This window comes from Cheilinus undulatus, linkage group 8 (assembly GCF_018320785.1).
Source record: "Cheilinus undulatus linkage group 8, ASM1832078v1, whole genome shotgun sequence".
Lineage (NCBI taxonomy): Eukaryota > Metazoa > Chordata > Actinopteri > Labriformes > Labridae > Cheilinus > Cheilinus undulatus.
This window is the reverse complement of record NC_054872.1, coordinates 11461325-11480511: the sequence shown is the minus strand read 5'-3', so window position 1 is coordinate 11480511 and position 19187 is coordinate 11461325. Positions and strand designations below refer to the sequence as shown.

At 39.0% G+C, this 19187-nt stretch overlaps 1 protein-coding gene across 2 annotated transcripts in view; it reads left to right on the top strand.

Annotated features, from left to right (window-relative positions):
* Positions 1-1362: 1362 nt before the first annotated feature.
* The window catches only part of dop1a (DOP1 leucine zipper like protein A), a 42875-nt gene continuing 25050 nt past the window's right edge, over positions 1363-19187 (top strand). The window contains exons 1-14 of one of the 2 annotated variants that reach the window (XM_041793292.1): positions 1363-1714; positions 5852-6047; positions 7292-7473; positions 7576-7746; positions 8947-9136; positions 9446-9544; positions 11017-11116; positions 12183-12292; positions 13076-13190; positions 13326-13446; positions 14846-14965; positions 15345-15462; positions 16366-16395; positions 18869-19135. In XM_041793292.1, the coding sequence (XP_041649226.1) occupies positions 5910-6047; positions 7292-7473; positions 7576-7746; positions 8947-9136; positions 9446-9544; positions 11017-11116; positions 12183-12292; positions 13076-13190; positions 13326-13446; positions 14846-14965; positions 15345-15462; positions 16366-16395; positions 18869-19135 (1761 nt within the window). In that variant the 5' untranslated portion in view covers positions 1363-1714; positions 5852-5909. The remainder of the gene's footprint in view (positions 1715-5851; positions 6048-7291; positions 7474-7575; positions 7747-8946; positions 9137-9445; positions 9545-11016; positions 11117-12182; positions 12293-13075; positions 13191-13325; positions 13447-14845; positions 14966-15344; positions 15463-16365; positions 16396-18868; positions 19136-19187) is intronic. The other variant, XM_041793293.1, reaches the window with a different exon arrangement.

Here is a 19187-nt window from a genome sequence, read left to right as displayed (position 1 = left end):
TTACCGTTATCAAACACACCAAAGTTAAATTGGAACATCCGGTATATAATGTCAAAATAAAAGTCTGTTAAACAGCCCCGTTTTGGCATGACAATGTTATTAGTTGTGATCAGTGCCATCAGTTGATAAGTGAATGAGCACACATGCGCGACCCCAATTACCAGTACATTTTATTCATGTATTTATTGCTGCAAAAAGACAAAAGTTTTTTTCAGGTTACAGTCCCCATAGATTTAAAGCGTACAGACATACTGATATTTTTTTATGCCATATAAAGAAGGCTACAAGTATTAACCTGTGTTGCCGAGTTTTAATTACTTCCTAATACTAAGTCACATTTCAAAACTGTATCTCCCTTTCTCTGTGAGTACACCCTTTTTATTCCTTTTTTGCTCTGTTAGAAAATGCACAGTGAAAGCAAATGTATAATAAAAGGAGTCCTATAAAATTCTGACTCAGTGCCAACAGATTAGCAAATAGTGTCAGATATTTCAAAGCTGGTAATGTGCTTAGGTGTGCAAAATGGCAAGAGTTTCTAATGACCCAGATCAACTGGCATTTTACACTAGATGGGTCCTGAAGCATTTACATACTTTTCCAAATAGGTAATCAGGCCTTGGGCTGGCTCAGACAGATTTAGGAGACCAAAATCAGGTGAAAACTGATTAAAGGGGTTCTGATGTGCAGTATTTACTCCCTGCTGTCTTGTAGGTGGAAATTCAAAGTGTAACTTACAAGGTTGAAAAAAAAAAAGATATTTCCATATCTTTGAATAGAATATAATGCTGTCAAAAGGGTAGAATGTAAAGACAAACTGAGTTACACTAAGGAAATAACAATCAAGAAACAAAATAAACCAGGAATTTAAAAAAACATTAACAATTAAACTTTAGTGGAACAGAAGCATTGCTGTTAACCGGCATTTTCAGTGTCAAGGACAATAAAGCTGTATGTTTGTTGTTAAATTTTTAATTGCATCCTCTGAATATATAACACTGACTTTTTTTAAGGTAAGAAAAATATCATACTATTCAGTCAGACAGACTGTAAGAGATGGGCGATAACCAGACAATATGTATTTAGTTTTAGTGTCTTTTTTAATAGTTATTTTGTCTGAGATCATTATGAGTTATTGAAGTGACGAAGACAGTTAGGTCCTATGTAAATATCATACACTGATAGGTGTCGTTGTAAATTGCAAAGTTTGGAGATGTGAAAATATTAATTTGGTTTTATCTTTTATTTTGAAGAAAAATCACACTATTTCCGGCGCTGTTTCCTGTGTGTCTACATAGCTTCACAGAGCAGGGAGGCGGAAGACGTCCATGCGGAAGACATGAGCAGTTGGACGCTGTGGTTGGACGTGCGGCTGGTCTGCAGTGCAGTCTGGGAGCTGTCAATCGTTTCGCTTTGTATCTCTGGCACTGGAAGCTACTGACGCGCTCATCAGTGTTTATTTACCCCCATCAGGAAAATGATGAGACAAATAAGAATATGTAGGAAATAATAATCATCTGCCTGCTTCTGGAGCCTTTTATAAAGGGACGTGACTTAAATGAACGGGTGACATCGGAGCCGGGCCTGAATCTCCATCATTTAAATAACCTACCAACGTTAGCTACCCTGCTAGTCGTGTTATCGACGTTGTCAGCCGTTTTCACCTGGCGAACCCGGCACATAATTGAATGACATTGGTGGCCTATATCCTATACTGGTAAGCTTTTATATAAGCGTTAAATCCCTAGGTTTCTAAGTGTCATGTAACTAACGTTAGCTAAAATGATCTCACCTAGCTAGTGACAGGTAGCTGTTAGCTATAACGTTAGCGTTAACGTGATGTATATCTCTCAAACACACTTACAACTATTGTATGGGGTTTATTTCTGTTTAGAAATATTCCTTAACAAAAGCTGAGTTTGTTATAACATTATTTATACGTGTTATTTTAATACAGTAGGCTAAAATGTCCGAGCTTTGGTTGTACCCGTTGTACTGTTACTGTTTTGTTTACTCTTTACACTTTGAAACGAGACTGTGTTTATCTAAGAGCAAAAATGACAGCTGTCACAAGATAGCTCTCACATTAGTTAAAAATATAACGGCTGCCTCTTTGCTGTACGTCTCTGAAAAGTTTAGACCTTGTTAAACCATGTCAGACGCCACTTACTGCTCCATTTATACGCCACAAACACTTTTAGAGCAGACCATTCGGCATTTTTAAAGCAGGTAATGCACATATGTGATTAATGACAATGAATAATAATAGCAGCAGTAGGCTTAATGGCTCAGTAAGATCCTTTACTGAGGATATTACTCGGTACTGAGTCACCAATAATCTTATTAGTTCCACCTTTGCTGATGTGACAAGGTAAATATCTCCCATGACAAAAATGTACAGTAAAAAACAGTATAACTGTCTAGCATTGCTAAGTGCTTAAAGCCTATTTTAAGTATTAAGCTATTAATTTATCAAAAAAAGAGCCTAGCTGCATTCATTTATATTACTGCTATTGAGTAGCTTTTTGTGTGCTTGTACTTTTTAGAGTAAAATTTTAAATCACTGATTTTACCGGACCAAAGTATGCATTGGGGACAAGTATTGCTCTTCATTACATTTTAAAAAAACAACTCAAAGTTAAAATGCAGAGGTTCTAGCATTCTGTCAACACATGAAACTGGCCTTTTGTTTGGCTTTGACTACACGGTAAACTATTGCTAGTCAGTGATTCCACATCACATCTCAAAACAGCGGTCTCTTTTTGAAAAATGTGTGACTTTAGAGCCATATTCTCATTTTGTTGTCACCAATAAGAAAAGATCATATTTAATTGTGCTTTCCTCAATAGCCACTCACAATCATTGCTTTCAGTTAACTTCTAATTAAATACTTATTGCTTTTACTTGTGTAGGTTTTTAGGCCAGTTATTTACCTCTACTTAGGTCAGTTTTAAAGTAAATGTCCTTGTCCTTGAGTACAGTACTCCTGTGCGTTTCAGAACAACTCCCTGAAGATAAAAATTAAGTAAATATCTTTTATGCTTCATAATTCCAGTTCTGCACAGATCTTCTCCGGTCTGGGGTTCAGCTTTGAGACTGCCACTCTCAATTCATTTTTAAAGTTCAGTTTTGATCTGTATCTTGTCTTGATTGAGGCAGCAGCAGAAAAACCTATCTTACACTTGTAGGATGTTTCAAAGGGGAGATGTGTGTCCACGGCTCTCCTGCCCAGCAGCTGATACTGCTTTTCCACTCCAATTCAAAATGCAGACAATGTCATGGACTGGAACTGCAACCACGTCATTGAATCTGAGGTGACATCAATGAACTGCATTGCAGAAATCATCAGCTGATGTTGCTTAACCTTGCCTTGCTGCACCCCCCCCATGTCATGACACCGCACCCTTCTGGAGGGGCACATGGACCACTTTTGGTACCATTGCTTTAGGTTAAATCACACCTGATAATGAACAACCTGGTTGGAGATTCATATCCTCTTCTTGTTATTGCACAACGAGGAAAGATCATATTTTACTATAAGCTTTAAATGATATACTTTTACTTTTACTTGAGTAGATTTATAAGCCAGTGCTTTAACTTTTGCTTAAGTAACTATTAACCAAAGTAACTGTACTTTTACATGAATATGATAGCCTTGCCCTTCATCCACCTCTATTGAAAAGACACAACATATTGTCACACTTGTTAGCCTAATATCCCTCCTCCAACCATTATGCTGTTATCAGGACAGGTTAAAAACAGTTCATGAGGCCAACTTTTGTCAGGTATTTTTATGTGCTACATATTTAATCTGATCTTCCAGTAAAAGAAAGAACATTGTTTCAGCCTGAGTGATACTCTGTGTCATGGGCCTTAACTATATGCATCTGGTCACTTGATTCAGTTCATTCCAATTCCAGTTATCTACTCGGGATTCTACACTTAAAACAAAAAGTAAGGAAATTTGTGTTTGGTACATTATTTCTTTGTTGTAACAATGCTTCTTGGTAATAAATCTTATATCGTTGGAAAGCCTGTTTATTACCCTTTTATATGATGCCACATTTGTAAGGATTATGCATTTGTGGGATGAGCAGCAGAGCTGAGTATGTGGGTTGCACCCATAAAAAATGTGCCAAGTCTCTTCTGCTGGTGCTATACAGCTTATTTTGCTGTTGCTATTGATTCTTGTTTTGAGCTTCTGGTACCCCCATGTGCTGCCAATCAGGCGCCTGATTGGCAGCACCTGTGAGCATGGGCCCTACTACAGTGGTCAAGTTGCAGCATTGTTTGGAGTGAACCCTAGTACCATCTCCAAACTGAAGGCCAAGTTCCATATAACGGGGAATGTCAGAGACAGGCCACGAACTGGGCGTCCCAAGAAGACGACACCCCAAGAATACTGTTTTCTCACCCTGTCAGCAAGAACTCTATCCTCCAAGATGACAATACTAGCCCCCACAGAGCGGGGTTTATCAGAGACTACCTCCAGTATTTGGGAGTGGAGAGGATGGAATGGCCTGCCAGCAGTTCTGACCTTAACCCCATTGAACACTTGTGGGATCAGCTTGGGTGTGCTGTTCCAACACAACCACGTTGGCTGACTTGCGACAAATGCTGGTTGAAGAATGGGATGCCATCCCACAGCAGTGTGTGACCAGCCTGAGGAGGAGGAGCTAGACTGTTGTGGCTGTGTATGGTTCTTCCACACGCTACTGAGGCTCCTGTTTGTTAAATGAATACATTTTTAAATTGTCAATATGTCTTGTTTCTTCAAACTTCAATCATCCAAAACACCAAACAAGAGTCAATGGCAGAATCAGCTGTCTGGCATTGGCAGAGAAGATCTGGCACATTTTTCATGGGCGTAACCCACACACTCAGCTCTGCTGCTCATCCCACAAATGCATGTTCCTTACAAATGTGGCACCATTTAAAAGGGTAATAAACATGCTTTCCAATGGTATAAAATTTATTGCCAAGAAGCATTGTTACAACAAAGAAATAATGTACCAAACACAAATTTCCTTACTTTTTGTTTTATGTTTATTTGATATCACTATGAGTTGTATCCTCAGTTTTCTGTTCCACTTTACACAGCTATGTTTTCCATCAGTGATGACTACTAGTAAGATGAATATGAACCCCCTTTTAATTTCTTAAAATTTGCTCCAAAAATCAATGTCAGCATGACTTTAGTTTGTAAACCAGAATAACAAATTGTGTTGCCTCAGCAGTGGCCAAAAGATCTACAAATAACACCAGTACACAGATTATGTTCTGGCACTGTTAAAGCTAGAATCTGTTGCTCTCATGAATCATAGGAATGATTAATTTCAACAACTGTAGATTTAATGTCTATGCATGTTTGCATGATTCAAATTCATATTAAAAATGTTCGGAATGTCATGTGATGTAAATACCAAACACTCCCATCCCGCTACTGTTCACCAGTCACAGAAATCTGTTGACTAGAATGCCATTCCTTTTAAATAAATGTTGCCCTGAAAGACAGCATTGTAGAATGGACAGAAGATTCATTGTTTGACAGATAGTGACTCCTCCAATTCTCTAAATTTTGTAGACCTACAATAGAGCAATCTGGCTGCCTTTCTTCATTTTAAAATACTTAAAGAAAGCACAGTAATGGCTGCTCATGTCACACACTGACACTTGTGGTTAGTCCGACTTTGATAAATGAGTTGATATGTACACTCACTGACGGATATGAAACGCTGATAAGCTAACGCTGTTTCTTCATGATGATTCAGCCTTTTCGTATAAGCCTTGTGTGTTTTTCATCTCATAGTTCTCACTGTCTGCAATTCTTGCCTTTTTTTTGTCTTTATTACAGGAGTGATGTACTTATGTGTGCCTGGTGTTTTACATTAGCATACTAATCACCCAGGAGAATGAATGCAGAGGAAGTGGAGCTGCTCAGTGACTCCAAGTACAGGAACTATGTGGCAGCAGTGGACAAAGCTCTCAAGAACTTTGAGTACTCCAGTGAGTGGGCAGACCTCATCTCTGCACTGGGGAAGCTCAACAAGGTATGGATGCCAGACAGGATCCAGATGGACTTTCACTTTGCAACAGCATAAGTTATAGAAAAGGCAATGCATAAAACATACAACTGCATCCACATAGACTGAAGTCTATGCGTGCCTCATACGGCTGCTCAGTTATGGGGACATTGTAATCACCAATTTTGTCTTTGTTATTGAGATCTTTATGTTTTTTATGGTTACTCCTAAATTACTCAATGTGAGCTAAACATGCTACAGCCTGGATGAGAGTTATGCTGCATTTAATGGATACAGGCAGACTCAAGGAGGCAAACAGGAAATCGTTTTAATGGGCAGGAACATTATGTGAGGTCAGCAGAAAATACCAGCAAAATTCAATGGCATTTCCTGTTGCCAGAATTTACAGCGAGTTGCACCATCAAACAGGGAGAAACCACGTGTGATCTGGATAAGTGGAGCTAATAAAATTGCTGCCCTGCCACGCTGTCAGAGTTTTATCTTTAGTCAGGCTGACTTGGTTGACGCTGTCAAACTGTTAGTTAAGTTTTCACTTGGCCTAGAGAAGTTTTTGTGTATTTACCATCTGCCTACATCTATGTATCAGGTATTTTGGGAGTATTTGAACATTGCTTTATAGTGAAGATTGTGTTTGATTCCAAGGTTGAGATGCAGACAGATAATTTAACTGGCTGTCAATACATGATAAATATCACAATATTTTCTGTTTATAAACAACAAAAATAATGTCACTTCCTTGTCAAAACCCCCTGAGCCAAATACAAAAGTCACACAAGCTTTTTTTTTTATTCAGTACCAGATACAAAATATCTACATGTGCTTGAAATATGACTTAAAATTAGACAGCTAATATGTGAAAAAGTACTTCTCACATTAGATAAGTGCCATGATAATTCCCCATTCGGAGTAAACATGTCGACTTTATATCTTGTGGTCAATAAGCATATAACTGTCAGTTGTTCTTACTGTATGCCACTTTTTAATGAGCCCTAAGCCTTGTATTTTATTTTCAAAATTAATACAACATACACTTTTTAAAACAATATTGTCTTGCCTTATATGTCATTTGAATATATGATGATACATCTTAAAAGGCCATTACACTGCCCTGTCCTATCTGGTTTATACTAGAAGACAAGAAAGAGCATCATAGTAAAAGCAGATATGCACATCTTATTGTCTGAGATTTATTTGATCAGTCTTGCAGCAATAAAGGCCTCATGTCCACTATTCTTTATGCCCCAATTCAGGTTTTGCAGAACAATGCAAAATACCAAGTGGTACCCAAAAAGCTGACAATAGGCAAGCGGCTGGCCCAATGCCTCCATCCCGCCCTGCCCAGCGGGGTCCACCGCAAGGCTTTGGAGACCTATGAGATTATTTTCAAGATCATTGGTCCCAAGAGGCTGGCCAAAGACCTCTTCCTTTACAGGTAATACTGTTTTACCAGTTTCTGCGCCCTCAATTAACCCAGACTTAAAGCTTTCTTCTTCCTGGTAGATCTTGACAACACATATTTTTTTCAACACTGCAGCTCTGGGCTCTTCCCTTTACTCTCCAATGCCGCCATGTCTGTGAAGCCTGTGCTGCTGGGGCTCTATGAGACCTACTACTTACCCCTGGGAAAGACCCTGAAGCCAGGCTTACAGGGGCTCCTGACTGGGGTCCTGCCTGGTCTAGAGGAGGGCTCTGAGTATTATGACAGGTGAGCATGATGGACTGGAAGAAAATCACTTGGAAAGAATATTAATGTGAGCATGTAGGTGAAAGCCATTAGGAGAAATCAGTTTACAGCATAATGTGGAAAGGAATTGATTTTAGATTGTATGAATGATACATGAGATGTATGAGTCATTGCAAGACTGATGCACCAGACTGAAGACTCCTGGCTTTCAGGCTTGGCCTGGTGAGTTCAGGGATGTTTATACCAAGAATTACAGACATTTTCCTTTGGTCTATTAGAGCTTAGTCTTATGCTAGGCTGACTAACCTCTAAGACCTTATTATTTGTTGATTCATCTGTTTTTTTCTGCTTTTTGTCTCATGAGTTCTAAAATGTTCACTGTCACAGGCCCTAGATGGCGCTACAGATATAGGCTACGGCACTTTGGCATAATTAACAGAGGGGGGAGCTACATCATAGTAGAACTTCACACTGACCTTTAAATTGTTTAAGCTTGGGATGGAAAATATGTCTGATGACATTAACAACAGCTGCATTACTGTCCCTGTTAGGGATGCCAGATATTGTCAGCTATTCCTTTACTGGCATGACATCACAATGTCTGCTATTGGAAGGGCTGATTTATAGAGGACAACAAGTATACCATCATACTCTTTGCAGTACTCTTGCAGTACGTTTTAGTTTTAGAGCTTGTAATAGTTCTTGTTAACCTTTCCCTTAGTTATCAGCTCATACTTGAATTTTTCGTACCAGCGATTCTGATTCCAAAAAGAGGAAATTTAAGTATATTTATACCTTTAAACCACTCCAGAATTGTTGAATATCTCCAGTCTTATCAGCCTTGATAATCTTAAAGTCCCATCTGTTCCAACTGAGCATAAGATAAGACAATACTAATGAGGTATTAGACAGGCACTGGCAAATTAAAGCTGTAGAGTGAGATCCAGTGGTATCATATTAAGCATTGAGGTGAGCACTACCGGATGTTATCTTAAACTGTCTGACTAGTTTCTGTCTGCCTTCCTCTCTGTCTCGCTGCTGCTTTAGACGTGTTTTGTCCAGTTAACTAATTAGATGAGGTGACTGTTTGCTGTAAAATGATGTTCCATCTGGGAAATAACACTTAGAAACAGAATTAATCTGTCAACAAAGGAACACTTAATAACCTTTGCGTCACTGTTAAGTCATCAGACTTAAGTGCTCATCTCTGTGTTTCCACAGGACCAACACCCTGTTGGAGAAAGTGGCTGCAGCAGTGGAGCAGTCGGCCTTCTACAGTGCCTTGTGGGGCAGCATCCTGACCAGCCCCGCTGTGCGTCTGCCAGGGGTTTCTTTTGTTCTGCTGCACCTCAATCGCAAGCTCTCCATGGAGGATCAGCTTTATGTCATGGGCAGTGACATTGAACTCATGGTAGATGACAGCACACTCCAAAACAAACACCACCATCGTGTTGTTATTAACGTTATCATAGGCATTGCACTTTTTACCAGCCCATCAGATGAACTATTTAAACATCAATATCATTAAATTAGAAACCAGATAACCAAAGCCAGATGGTGTGAAATCATAATGTAAAAACAGGGTCATAGAGCCAGATGGACAGGAGTGAGTTCCTTTTATTAGATTAGCTGCCATTGCAAGTTTAATTTAATTTGCTGTGTTCATTATTTCATAAATATCTTGGCTTGTTTACTGAAAGCATGCCTTTGTTCTCACCAGGTGGAGGCAGTCAGTACCTCAGTCCAGGACTCCAGTGTGTTGGTGCAGAGGAGCACCCTGGACCTGATCCTTTTCTGCTTCCCCTTCCATATGAGCCAGGTATGAAAAGCTTAGGCTTGGCTGAAAGCATTTGATGCAATAAATTTTATGTCTTTCGGCCAATCAACATGGAGCATGGATGTTACTAAGTGTAGGAGAGGCAGGGAAGAATTTTCATTCTCTACACATGGCATCATTGTTTAAATATTTTTATTAAGGAAAACACAATCCTTACATAGCATTCGGAGAAACATTTTGCCTTTTTATTTCAACAAATAACAATATTTGAAGGCCTGAAATCATAAGCTTCATCATATGTATGGTAAGTTATGTATAATACAGCCCCACTGAATGCATCTAAGCAGCGATCTGCCAGAGTGTCTTGCTCTGCCCGTTTCTGTTGACCACTGTCTTTTTAATTTAGGTGTCTTTCCATTAAAAACTGAACTCCCCAAGGTCCAGGACAGTAAACCAATGTTTCATTTTTATGAATTTCACATAATTAGAGAGAAAAGATGTTTAATGGTGCCAACACCCTCCAGCCTTGCACTGCGAGGCTCCTAAAATGTTTTGCATGTAGCTAACATCTGCTTAAGGCACAAGTCAGAATGCGTCGGCACTTTTAAAACAACTTTTCTCCTTCAAAGTGAGAAATGTATTCATGGTTGACAATGGTAGTTTACTTAGTAGTGAATACACATAATCAGGATAGTTTTTTTATCGAAAGACTTGTCAATTTAAGACGGGCAGGTCAGCAACAGGGGAGAGCAGAACACAACGCTCCACTGGATTGCCGCCTGGATGCATGCAGTGGGGCTGTACCGTTATTCCTTATCAGTAAGCTACACATGGAATCTCTGTAGTGTCAGGCTGCATTGCAGCTTTAAATTATCAATATTATTGAGTTCGGTCAAGTGTAAATGTTGTTTATGTAAGGGTTTGAAGTGTGGGTATTAAAACTCTCTCTGATAAACTGCGTCTCTGTGTAAAAAGTCTTTTGATTTCTTTTTTCTCAGCAGTGCCTGTGCTGTAGTGAGGTTATTATTTTAATCACTCAAACTTAATGATCATAGCTTACTCTTTGTGAAAAATTGAATAATTAAGCAATTAAAGAACTGCAAAGAGTTGAGTAAAATGAAAAAAGTAAAGACCAGCTACATTAGGTGGTGTGAGCAGTGTGTGATGCCTACCTTGGTACACTAATCTCTGTGGTGACTGCAGCTAATTCATTTACTTACAGTGGACACATACTTGTTTCAAGAATGTCACTTATGTGCCCCATGTACTTACACTGATACACTCTACATTAAACCAAAGTAACTGCCTGGTGTGTATATTCTAACCCTGACGTTGTTTTGAATGCATCTGTACATTGACTCATGCTGGCTGCTTGTTAAATTCTTCACCTCATAAAAGGAGCTGTTAGGGTTTGGTCACAGCTCTTATCTGACATCCATAAAGTGTTTGAATGTATGAGTATGTGTAAACGTGAAAGATAAACACTCATAAATGTTATTTTCTTTTGTGTTTAGGCGACTCGCCCTGACATGATTCGCATCCTGTCAGCAGCTTTGCATGTGGTTTTGAGAAGAGACATGTCCCTCAACCGCAGACTTTATGCCTGGTTGCTGGGTGCGTATGCACAAACACAGTACTGAGAATCAGTTATATCAGATTTCCCACTCATGATGGAAATACGTATAAGCCACAATCTTCATCCACATTAGGAAAAAGGGAGAAGTACAAGAATTTCTGGTATATCATGTCAGAGTTTTTACAAGACTTGTCACTGCATTTTGGATTCAAACATTTCAAAGTAATTTGTTGTAGATTCATGATAGTTCACAACCATACCATTATACAACAGGAAAAAGGACGAGTATATGCACCAGTATATACAACTCTTTAAGCCAGTGTTTCCCAACCATTTTTCCTTGGAGCCCTCCCTACATGTACCTAAGAAAAGCGGAGCCCCCCCACAGGACTCAAGAGAGAAGAAAAAGTGACACACTGCCACCAAAAATAAACATAGATTTTAATTGTTTCACTGATAAAATCCTAAAAAAGCCCTATGCATGCTTTTCTTATCAAAAGACCTGTGTATAAACTACTTAATAACTAGAGTATCATGGCTTTAGTCAATATTTGCAAATCTAATTCACAGTCAGGGTAGGGTTTGGCTACAGCCAAAGCCTCACACCCCCCCTAAGATCTTTGGTGCCCCCCTGGGGAGTCCCAGACCTCAGGTTGGGAACCAGTACTTTAAGCCCTTCTTGTTCTTTTTTGTGGTTTGCAAAGATACAAGGTAATTCTGTGATTTGTTGTACATTTTTTTCATTCTGTGGAAAAATCTTACATCTCTTGTGGTCATTTTCTGAGTTTATTTTCTTACTTTTGCAACTTACTGCGGATGAACGTGATGGTAAGTGTCTGCATGACTAAGTCGTCACTGAATGTACAATGAGAAAGAAAAAGCAAAGCAGCCAGAGAACATCATCTTCAACTGAAATCTGAGTGAAGCTGGCAACAGCTTTTAAGACTTAAAAGGGATGAAGAAGGAACAGGGATTAAGTGGATGATACTGATGCTTTCCTTTAAACTTAAAGTCTCTGCTTGCTCCACTCTTTATATTCTCTGCTTTTTTGGTTGAAATGTGAGTTTTTTGGTGATTAGAACTGCATGTCTTTATTTTTTGAAGGCTTTGACAACAACGGGGTGATGATAGGCCCCCGCAGCACTCGTCAGAGTAACCCAGAGGAGCATGCCAGCCACTATTTCAACACCTTCTCTAAAGACATGCTAGTTCAGGTGAGCTCATACCTAAATAGAATACTAACAGATGACAAATTGTGTGTTATGTTTAAGTAAAATTCACATATCAAGGTGTCCTCCCTGACAGCGATGCGGGGTGGGATAGTTTGTGTATGTGTTGGCTGAAGTTTGTTCTAAATTTGGAGCATTTAGATCTCTTTTGTCTGTTTTACCGTTTTTCCATCCACTTTAATGCCTCTCCTCCCACCCCCCACATCCTCCCTGGGGTTTGCATATATGTCCTAATCTCTTCTTCTGTTCCCAAAGGCCTGTCCTTTTGAAGAAAGCCTCCACTCCTCCTAAACACACTCATATACACAGTTGTGTAGTCTGTACTTCCATGTACAAAACAGCCTTTACCCTCCTGGCATGTGTGCCCTGGTACTCCAGGGGTTGGAACACAAGGCACACAGAGCGACCAGGAGGGGAAGTTTTATTTTTTGGTGCTTTTTAAAATGTTTGGTTTTTTTTTTTTTTTGTTTTCCGCTCTACCATCTGCTCTAAGGTAGATATTGGAACTCTCTCCTTTGGGAGAACGTTTATACTACAGGGAGCGTCTGTTCCTGGCTCCTGCCTATTATGTGGCAGACGAAGCGTGAAACACACACAAAAACAAAAAAAAATCAAAGGGGGATGAATCCAAAATCTTTAAAAAGATAGAAAAAACACAAATGTGCCCTTGACAGTGTCAAAAGTGACTCTGAAGTTCAGATGTATTTTGATCTCTGCTGTTATCAAGGTTGTTTGTCATTGTGTGTGCATGTTTGTGCTTTTTTTCAGGCAATGGTAGGGATACTGCAGGGTAAGGCCCGAGGTGGAGAAGAAGAAAGCATCCTTATGCATGATCTGAAGCCATTTCGCATCCTCATTAGTCTGCTGGACAAACCAGAGCTGGGTAAGCAGTCTTAGTTTTCTACACCGGAGTACTAGCTAGTGTGGTTAATGTGTGAGAAACAGTATAAAGCAGACTGTTACGTATACTGTATTGAATAAATTCAAAGTTCACATTATATTTTATCTCACTCTTCAGGTCCAGCAATCCTGGAGGATGTTTTGATCGAGGTGTTTCGAACTCTACACACACAGTGCAGAACAGAGTTGGACCTCCAAAATCAGAGTCCCTTCAGCAAAGACCACACACACCTCAGCAGGTAAGTTCACAGTTTGCTGTCCTCTGCTTCTCAGACAGTGCCTTCGATTAACTTACAGTGCTTAACAAATTTATTAGACCACCTGTCTCAGAGACCATCCAGCATCATGAAGTGCTTTAATGCGGACTCTTTAATTTTCAGTGAGCTCTCGATGTTTTACCATTTTGAACAGGAATGAGGAATTTCAAAGTGAATTCACCTTTTTATACCCAAATTTGAGCCGGCTCACTGGGCTTCTCTGAGAAGTCAGAAATTAATCAAGCATAACATTCAACCACTAAAACTCATTTTTCTGTTCGGGAATGCAAGTAAGTAACTTTAATTTGACATATTAATCAAGAAATTATAATGTGACTTACTATTTTTTCAGTTTTTTTGTAAATCAGTACATTTAAAAATTCATGGATAACAATAACAATTCTATTTTAGCATTAAAAATATCATTTGGGTTAAAGAGCCTCTACATATTGCTGTATTAACCATTGCAGAAACATAAAAAAATGATTTTGGTTTACCAATTTTTACCAATGCTGTTAATTTAGGGCAGCTGTGACATAAACCTTACTTTGGGTGGTGGTCTAATAAATTTGTTAAGCACTGTCAATTAACATTATGATCGGAGTTGCTCAAAAAGCGATACTCTAGCTCAGTGATTTTCAAATGGTGTGGAAAGGCACAGGCAAGTCTATCAGCTGACTTCATGCAAGCCCTCATCAGCTGACAGCAAGCTGATTCACACTAAGCTTCCTATTGGCTAAATGCACTCATACCATCATTTTTAAGCTGTTCTTGCTGCTGACTCTTTGTTGCTCCCTCTGTAAGCTGCTTTTGCAACCTTCCTCCATCCCAGCTCCTCCATTATGCTACATCTTACTTAATCAGTGGCATTCTGTCGGGACTGATGCCTGCTCTGCTCTGGGGTTTTCTGCTGCTTCTCTCCCTGCCTCTGGATTTCCTTGTGGGATCCCAGAACAGCTGTACTGCCAAATTTAAATAACGACAATTAATGCATAATAATTGTTGCTAATAAAATTAGAATATTATTACTGAAAACTATGTGTGTTTCTTAATTCAGTAGGCCTGACTGAACCTAAGATACTGGTAACACGTATTCAAAGAGGCTATTTTGACTGGAAATGGATATGGTGTGCCTTGAGATTTTGGCTTGAAAGGTTGAAAACCCCTGCTCTAGGCAATAAGAATGAGATTGCAACATAAAATTTGAAAGGTTGACAAATGGATTAGAACACAAATATTTTCATTTTTAATTGAGTTGTACATTTTGAAGCAGGACTTTTCTGATCAATAAATTGAATAAACACGATACTGTACCAAAATATTGCATGTTTTTGTTTCATTAAAAACTGATATCTTTGCATCCATTTTCCTCTTTTCTTAGCAAACTTCGAGAGAACAAGAAGACAGCAGAGCTGATAAAAACAGCCAATCTCCTGTTTAACTCATTTGAGCCTTACTACATGTGGGACTACATCGCACGCTGGTTTGAGGAGTGCTGCAGGTGAGTTTGGTCAAACTCTTTAGTATGTTTAAGCTAAATTCACCACTTTATGAGGTGAACATGCCGCTGAAAGTCAGGATATAAGGCACAGTGGGTGGGGTAGAAAAATGTTGCTTTCAGGTGAAATAAGCCACTCCAAGGTAAACAGTACGATCCAGATAGAATACAAAGCAAACTGCTACCCTGCAGATCTCCACTTGCTTTTTTGTGCTGTTGTGTTGTAATTATGTTCTGCTGGGTAAAGGCTGCTTTTGTTTCCAAGTAACCTTCCTGCCAAAGCAGAACAAAGTGAAACCACAGGTTTATGACATCAACAATGAGAGTAACCTTCAGCTGGTATACAGAACCCCCTATCAACTTACCTCTGCCTCTATTGCAGGAGGACAGTTAACAGCAGCACACATGCACCAAGGCATGCTGGGAGCTCAGACCCTCCCGAGCTGTCATTGGTGGAGTTCTGTCAGCTAGTTGATTTCCTACTGGATATTGTTTCATTGGTAAGACTCTTCTTAATTTTTGTTTCCATCTTTCTATGTTATTTTTCTTTTTTTTCTGTCTTATTTTTGTTTGGATTTCCAGTTGAGTGTTTTTGTTTTGCTTTATACTACGGTCCTTTTTCTCATATTTCCACTTTCTGTAATTTCTTTAAGTACTCTGTAAATTTCCTTTAAGACTCTTTTATCATTGTCAGTACTTTTTGCCTTTATTATTTTTTATTTCTCTGCCTTTTTTACCCCATTATAATTTCTTTCCCCCATAATCTTTAATTTCCTTTACTTATGCGTTTTCATCCTCTTTAACATGTCCCTGAGTTTGTGTTTATTTCTGCCAATTTCTCTGTCTTTATTTTATACCACCTTCTTTGTCTGTCCCTGCTTGGGACCCTTCTCTCACATTCGGTTTTTTGCTGTCGGCTCACACACCTTCTTTCTGAATCCTGTGTGTTTCCCAAAATAACCCCCATGAATATATGCAATTTGGCCTCTCTGTTTACAGATTTGTTTCCCAACTTCATTTTTGAAACCAGCACTGAGATACCACACTTCCCCATAACTCTCCTGTGTCTGTACACTGTGTGAAATCTCTTTATAGTTTCAAAAATGCTCTTTTTCCTGCCAAAATTTTTATTTTGCATCCTCTTAGAAATAGGCTTTTCTACAAAGTATTTCCAATCTTAGCAGTTTGGAAATCCCTCACTCCTTTATTACCCTGTTTGAGTGCTTGTTTGTATGTGTTTCCGAAAGAGCGAGAGAAAGAGAACCTTGTGTTCTGTGAGATTGTGAGAGAGAGAGGAGAAAAGTGTATGGGAAGTGTGTCTGTGTATCTGCGAACCAAGTGTTGTGTGGCCTGTGCTCTGCTTGCTCCTGTCTGTTCAAACTATCTGCTCTTTCTCCTTGAAGCCTACTAGAAGCATGAGGGTAATCTGCCAGGTAAAGTACTGCTCTTTCCTGCTTTTTCACCTCACCCTGCTTCACTGAGGCTATGATAACATTTCTGCAATGTCCTGCCAATATTCCCCAGGCCATCTTTTCTCCTGCTCTGCTTTGAGTGATCATTTCAGAATGACTGACTGACTGTCATATTTTAATGCATAAATGATCCTGTTGAAAAAGTGGGATTTTAACATTCATCACACGTGGTGAAAACTTACCTGGCTGTTTGGTGTGGATCTTGTGAAAATGAAATCTCTGCCCAGTGTGTTTTTGTTTACTGTAAAGCATGCATGCCGTTATATGCCATTGCATTGCTCTCATATTTGTATGAAATATGACTGCTGTAAATGACCCCATGGTATAATGCTCATTTTATTATTTGGTTGTTCCTTTTTGCCCTTTTTTGTTTCATGACATGCCTCTTTTAGAACTCAAAATGTGGGTAAGAATCAAGTATGAACATGTAAGAACATGCCCCGTATTTAAATCAACACCAAAAGTGTAGGAGAATCCTCAAAGTAAATATGAATGAAAGACTGGTTTTATTTTGGTTAAATACATGTTAACAACACAAGCATCAAACAAGATCATTTTACTTAACTGAAAAAGGAACAGGCTGAAGCCAAATGCTTGTTTTTGCCTATCCTTTACATCCAGGGAAAACCCCAGAAAATCAGTGTTACAATGTAAAAGTAAATACATTATACTTTGAATTAGATACCTTAAACTATAATTCAGTTTCAATTCACATTGAAACCTATAGCAACTTTATATTTCAGAGTCTTTTTAAAATTCCCTTCAGTGAGTTTAACAATTTCACTTCATCATTAGGTCTATTTCATAATTTCAACCCCAAAGCTGACACAAACATAAGCAATCTTCTTAAAATGGGATTTACCTCTGTTAGCTAAAAAATGTTGACAACAAACCAGAATGCTGTAATTCACCACACAAAACATAACTTGAATATTCAATGTCATTGTGATGATCCTATTAAAACCGGTTGGTGGATTTACAATATCCAACTCCTTTTATTATCCTAACTGCTCTTTTCTGCAGTGTGATTATTAGATCTTAAACTTGGCACAAAAAGTAAGGAAATGTGTGTTTGATAGATTACGTCTTTGTTGTAACAATGCTTCTTAGCAATTAATCTTATACCGTTGGAAGCCTGTTTATTTCCCTTTTAAATGGTTCTACATTTAGAGGAATTTGCATTTGTGGGATGAGCAGCAGAGCTGAGTATGTGGGTTGCTCCCATTAAATATTTTCCAAATCTTCTCTGCCAAAGGTCAGCCGTTGTGGCTCTGTTGGTCACTCTGGTACGGACTGAAAACCCAAGCTGATCCTACAAGTGTTCGATGGAGTTGAAGTCAAGACTGCTCGCAGGCCATTCAACCCTCTCTACTCCCAGTCTTATGGTAGTCTCTCATAAACCCCGCTCTGTGGGGGCGAGCATCATCATGTTAGGATAGAGTTCGGCCCCAGACTGTGGAGATACAGGATTGCCACTGGTTACAGAATCTTATCACCTCCAATAATGATGAGCCTAATTTTTCTAGCGAGGAAAATGCTGCCCCACACCATCACATTGCTTCCACCAAAATATGTTTATCGGTGTAGCATTCAGGACAGCATTCTCCGCATCCCTTCCACTCTTTGACCCTACAATCCAACTGCTGTCTGCAGAATTGTCACTCCTTGCTGAGCATAACAGGTGCCTGATTGTCAGCACCCGTGGGTACCAGAAGCTCAAAATAGAGTCAATAGCAACAGCAAAATAAGCTCTTTGGCACTGACAGAAAAGATTTGGCAAATTTTTTTTATAGGTGCAACCCACATACTCTGCTATTCATCCCACAAATGCATGTTTCTTACAAATTTGGCACCAATTAAAAGAGAAATAAACAGGCTTTACAATGGTATAAGATTTATTGCCAAGAAACACTGTCACAACAAAGAAATGATACATAATGGCAGTTCTTATTTATTCAGTAAAGCACTTGTTTTGCAAAGAATACCAATATACTTGGATAATTTTTGCTTTACATGTTCTAAATTTAAAGAAAAGTGACTTTTCATCAAAATCCCTTGGAGGACCCTCTGCAATAGTACCAAAATTTGGGTGATAAAGTTTTTCTTTGTACCTGCAAAACTGTGTAAAGGAAATATGAGAAAGGTTTAAGAAGAAAGTGCATTTTTTTTTATTTGAGGTGCTTAAATTTTCTTTTGCTAAACACCAGTAAAGACAGCATAACTCTCACAGTTAATGTACATTGACGATGATTAGTAGAAAGAAAAAAAAAATGCTTTACATATATAATTTTGAAGAGAGAAAAAATCTTAAAAGGTAAGCACCAGAATTCTTAACATAAAAAAGCGTTCAATTCAATCATATTTCCTTATTGTATGGCTACAAGGAGACACACCTCAGTCCTCATTTGACATTTGTTTTTCCCAACACGTCCAGGAAACCTACATTGAGATCCAGACAGAGCATCTCCCTCAACTGCTGCTGCGTATGGTGGCAGCGCTCACCTGCCATCTGCAGTCCCTGGGCCTTGGAGAGCTCACCCACTGCCTTCGTCTCTGCTCCAAGATCCTTAGCAAAGTACAGCCACCGCTGGTCTCCCCTCTGGCCCTCCCATCAGGCCCCCAGGCTCAGGGCCTTTCAACTTCCCCTGGCAACCTTTCAAACTCATCAAGGGATAAGAATAGGGAAAAGGAAGACAAGCGGGTAAGAAAAACAAAAAAAAAATATTGTTAAAAAAATATCAAGTGGACATCAT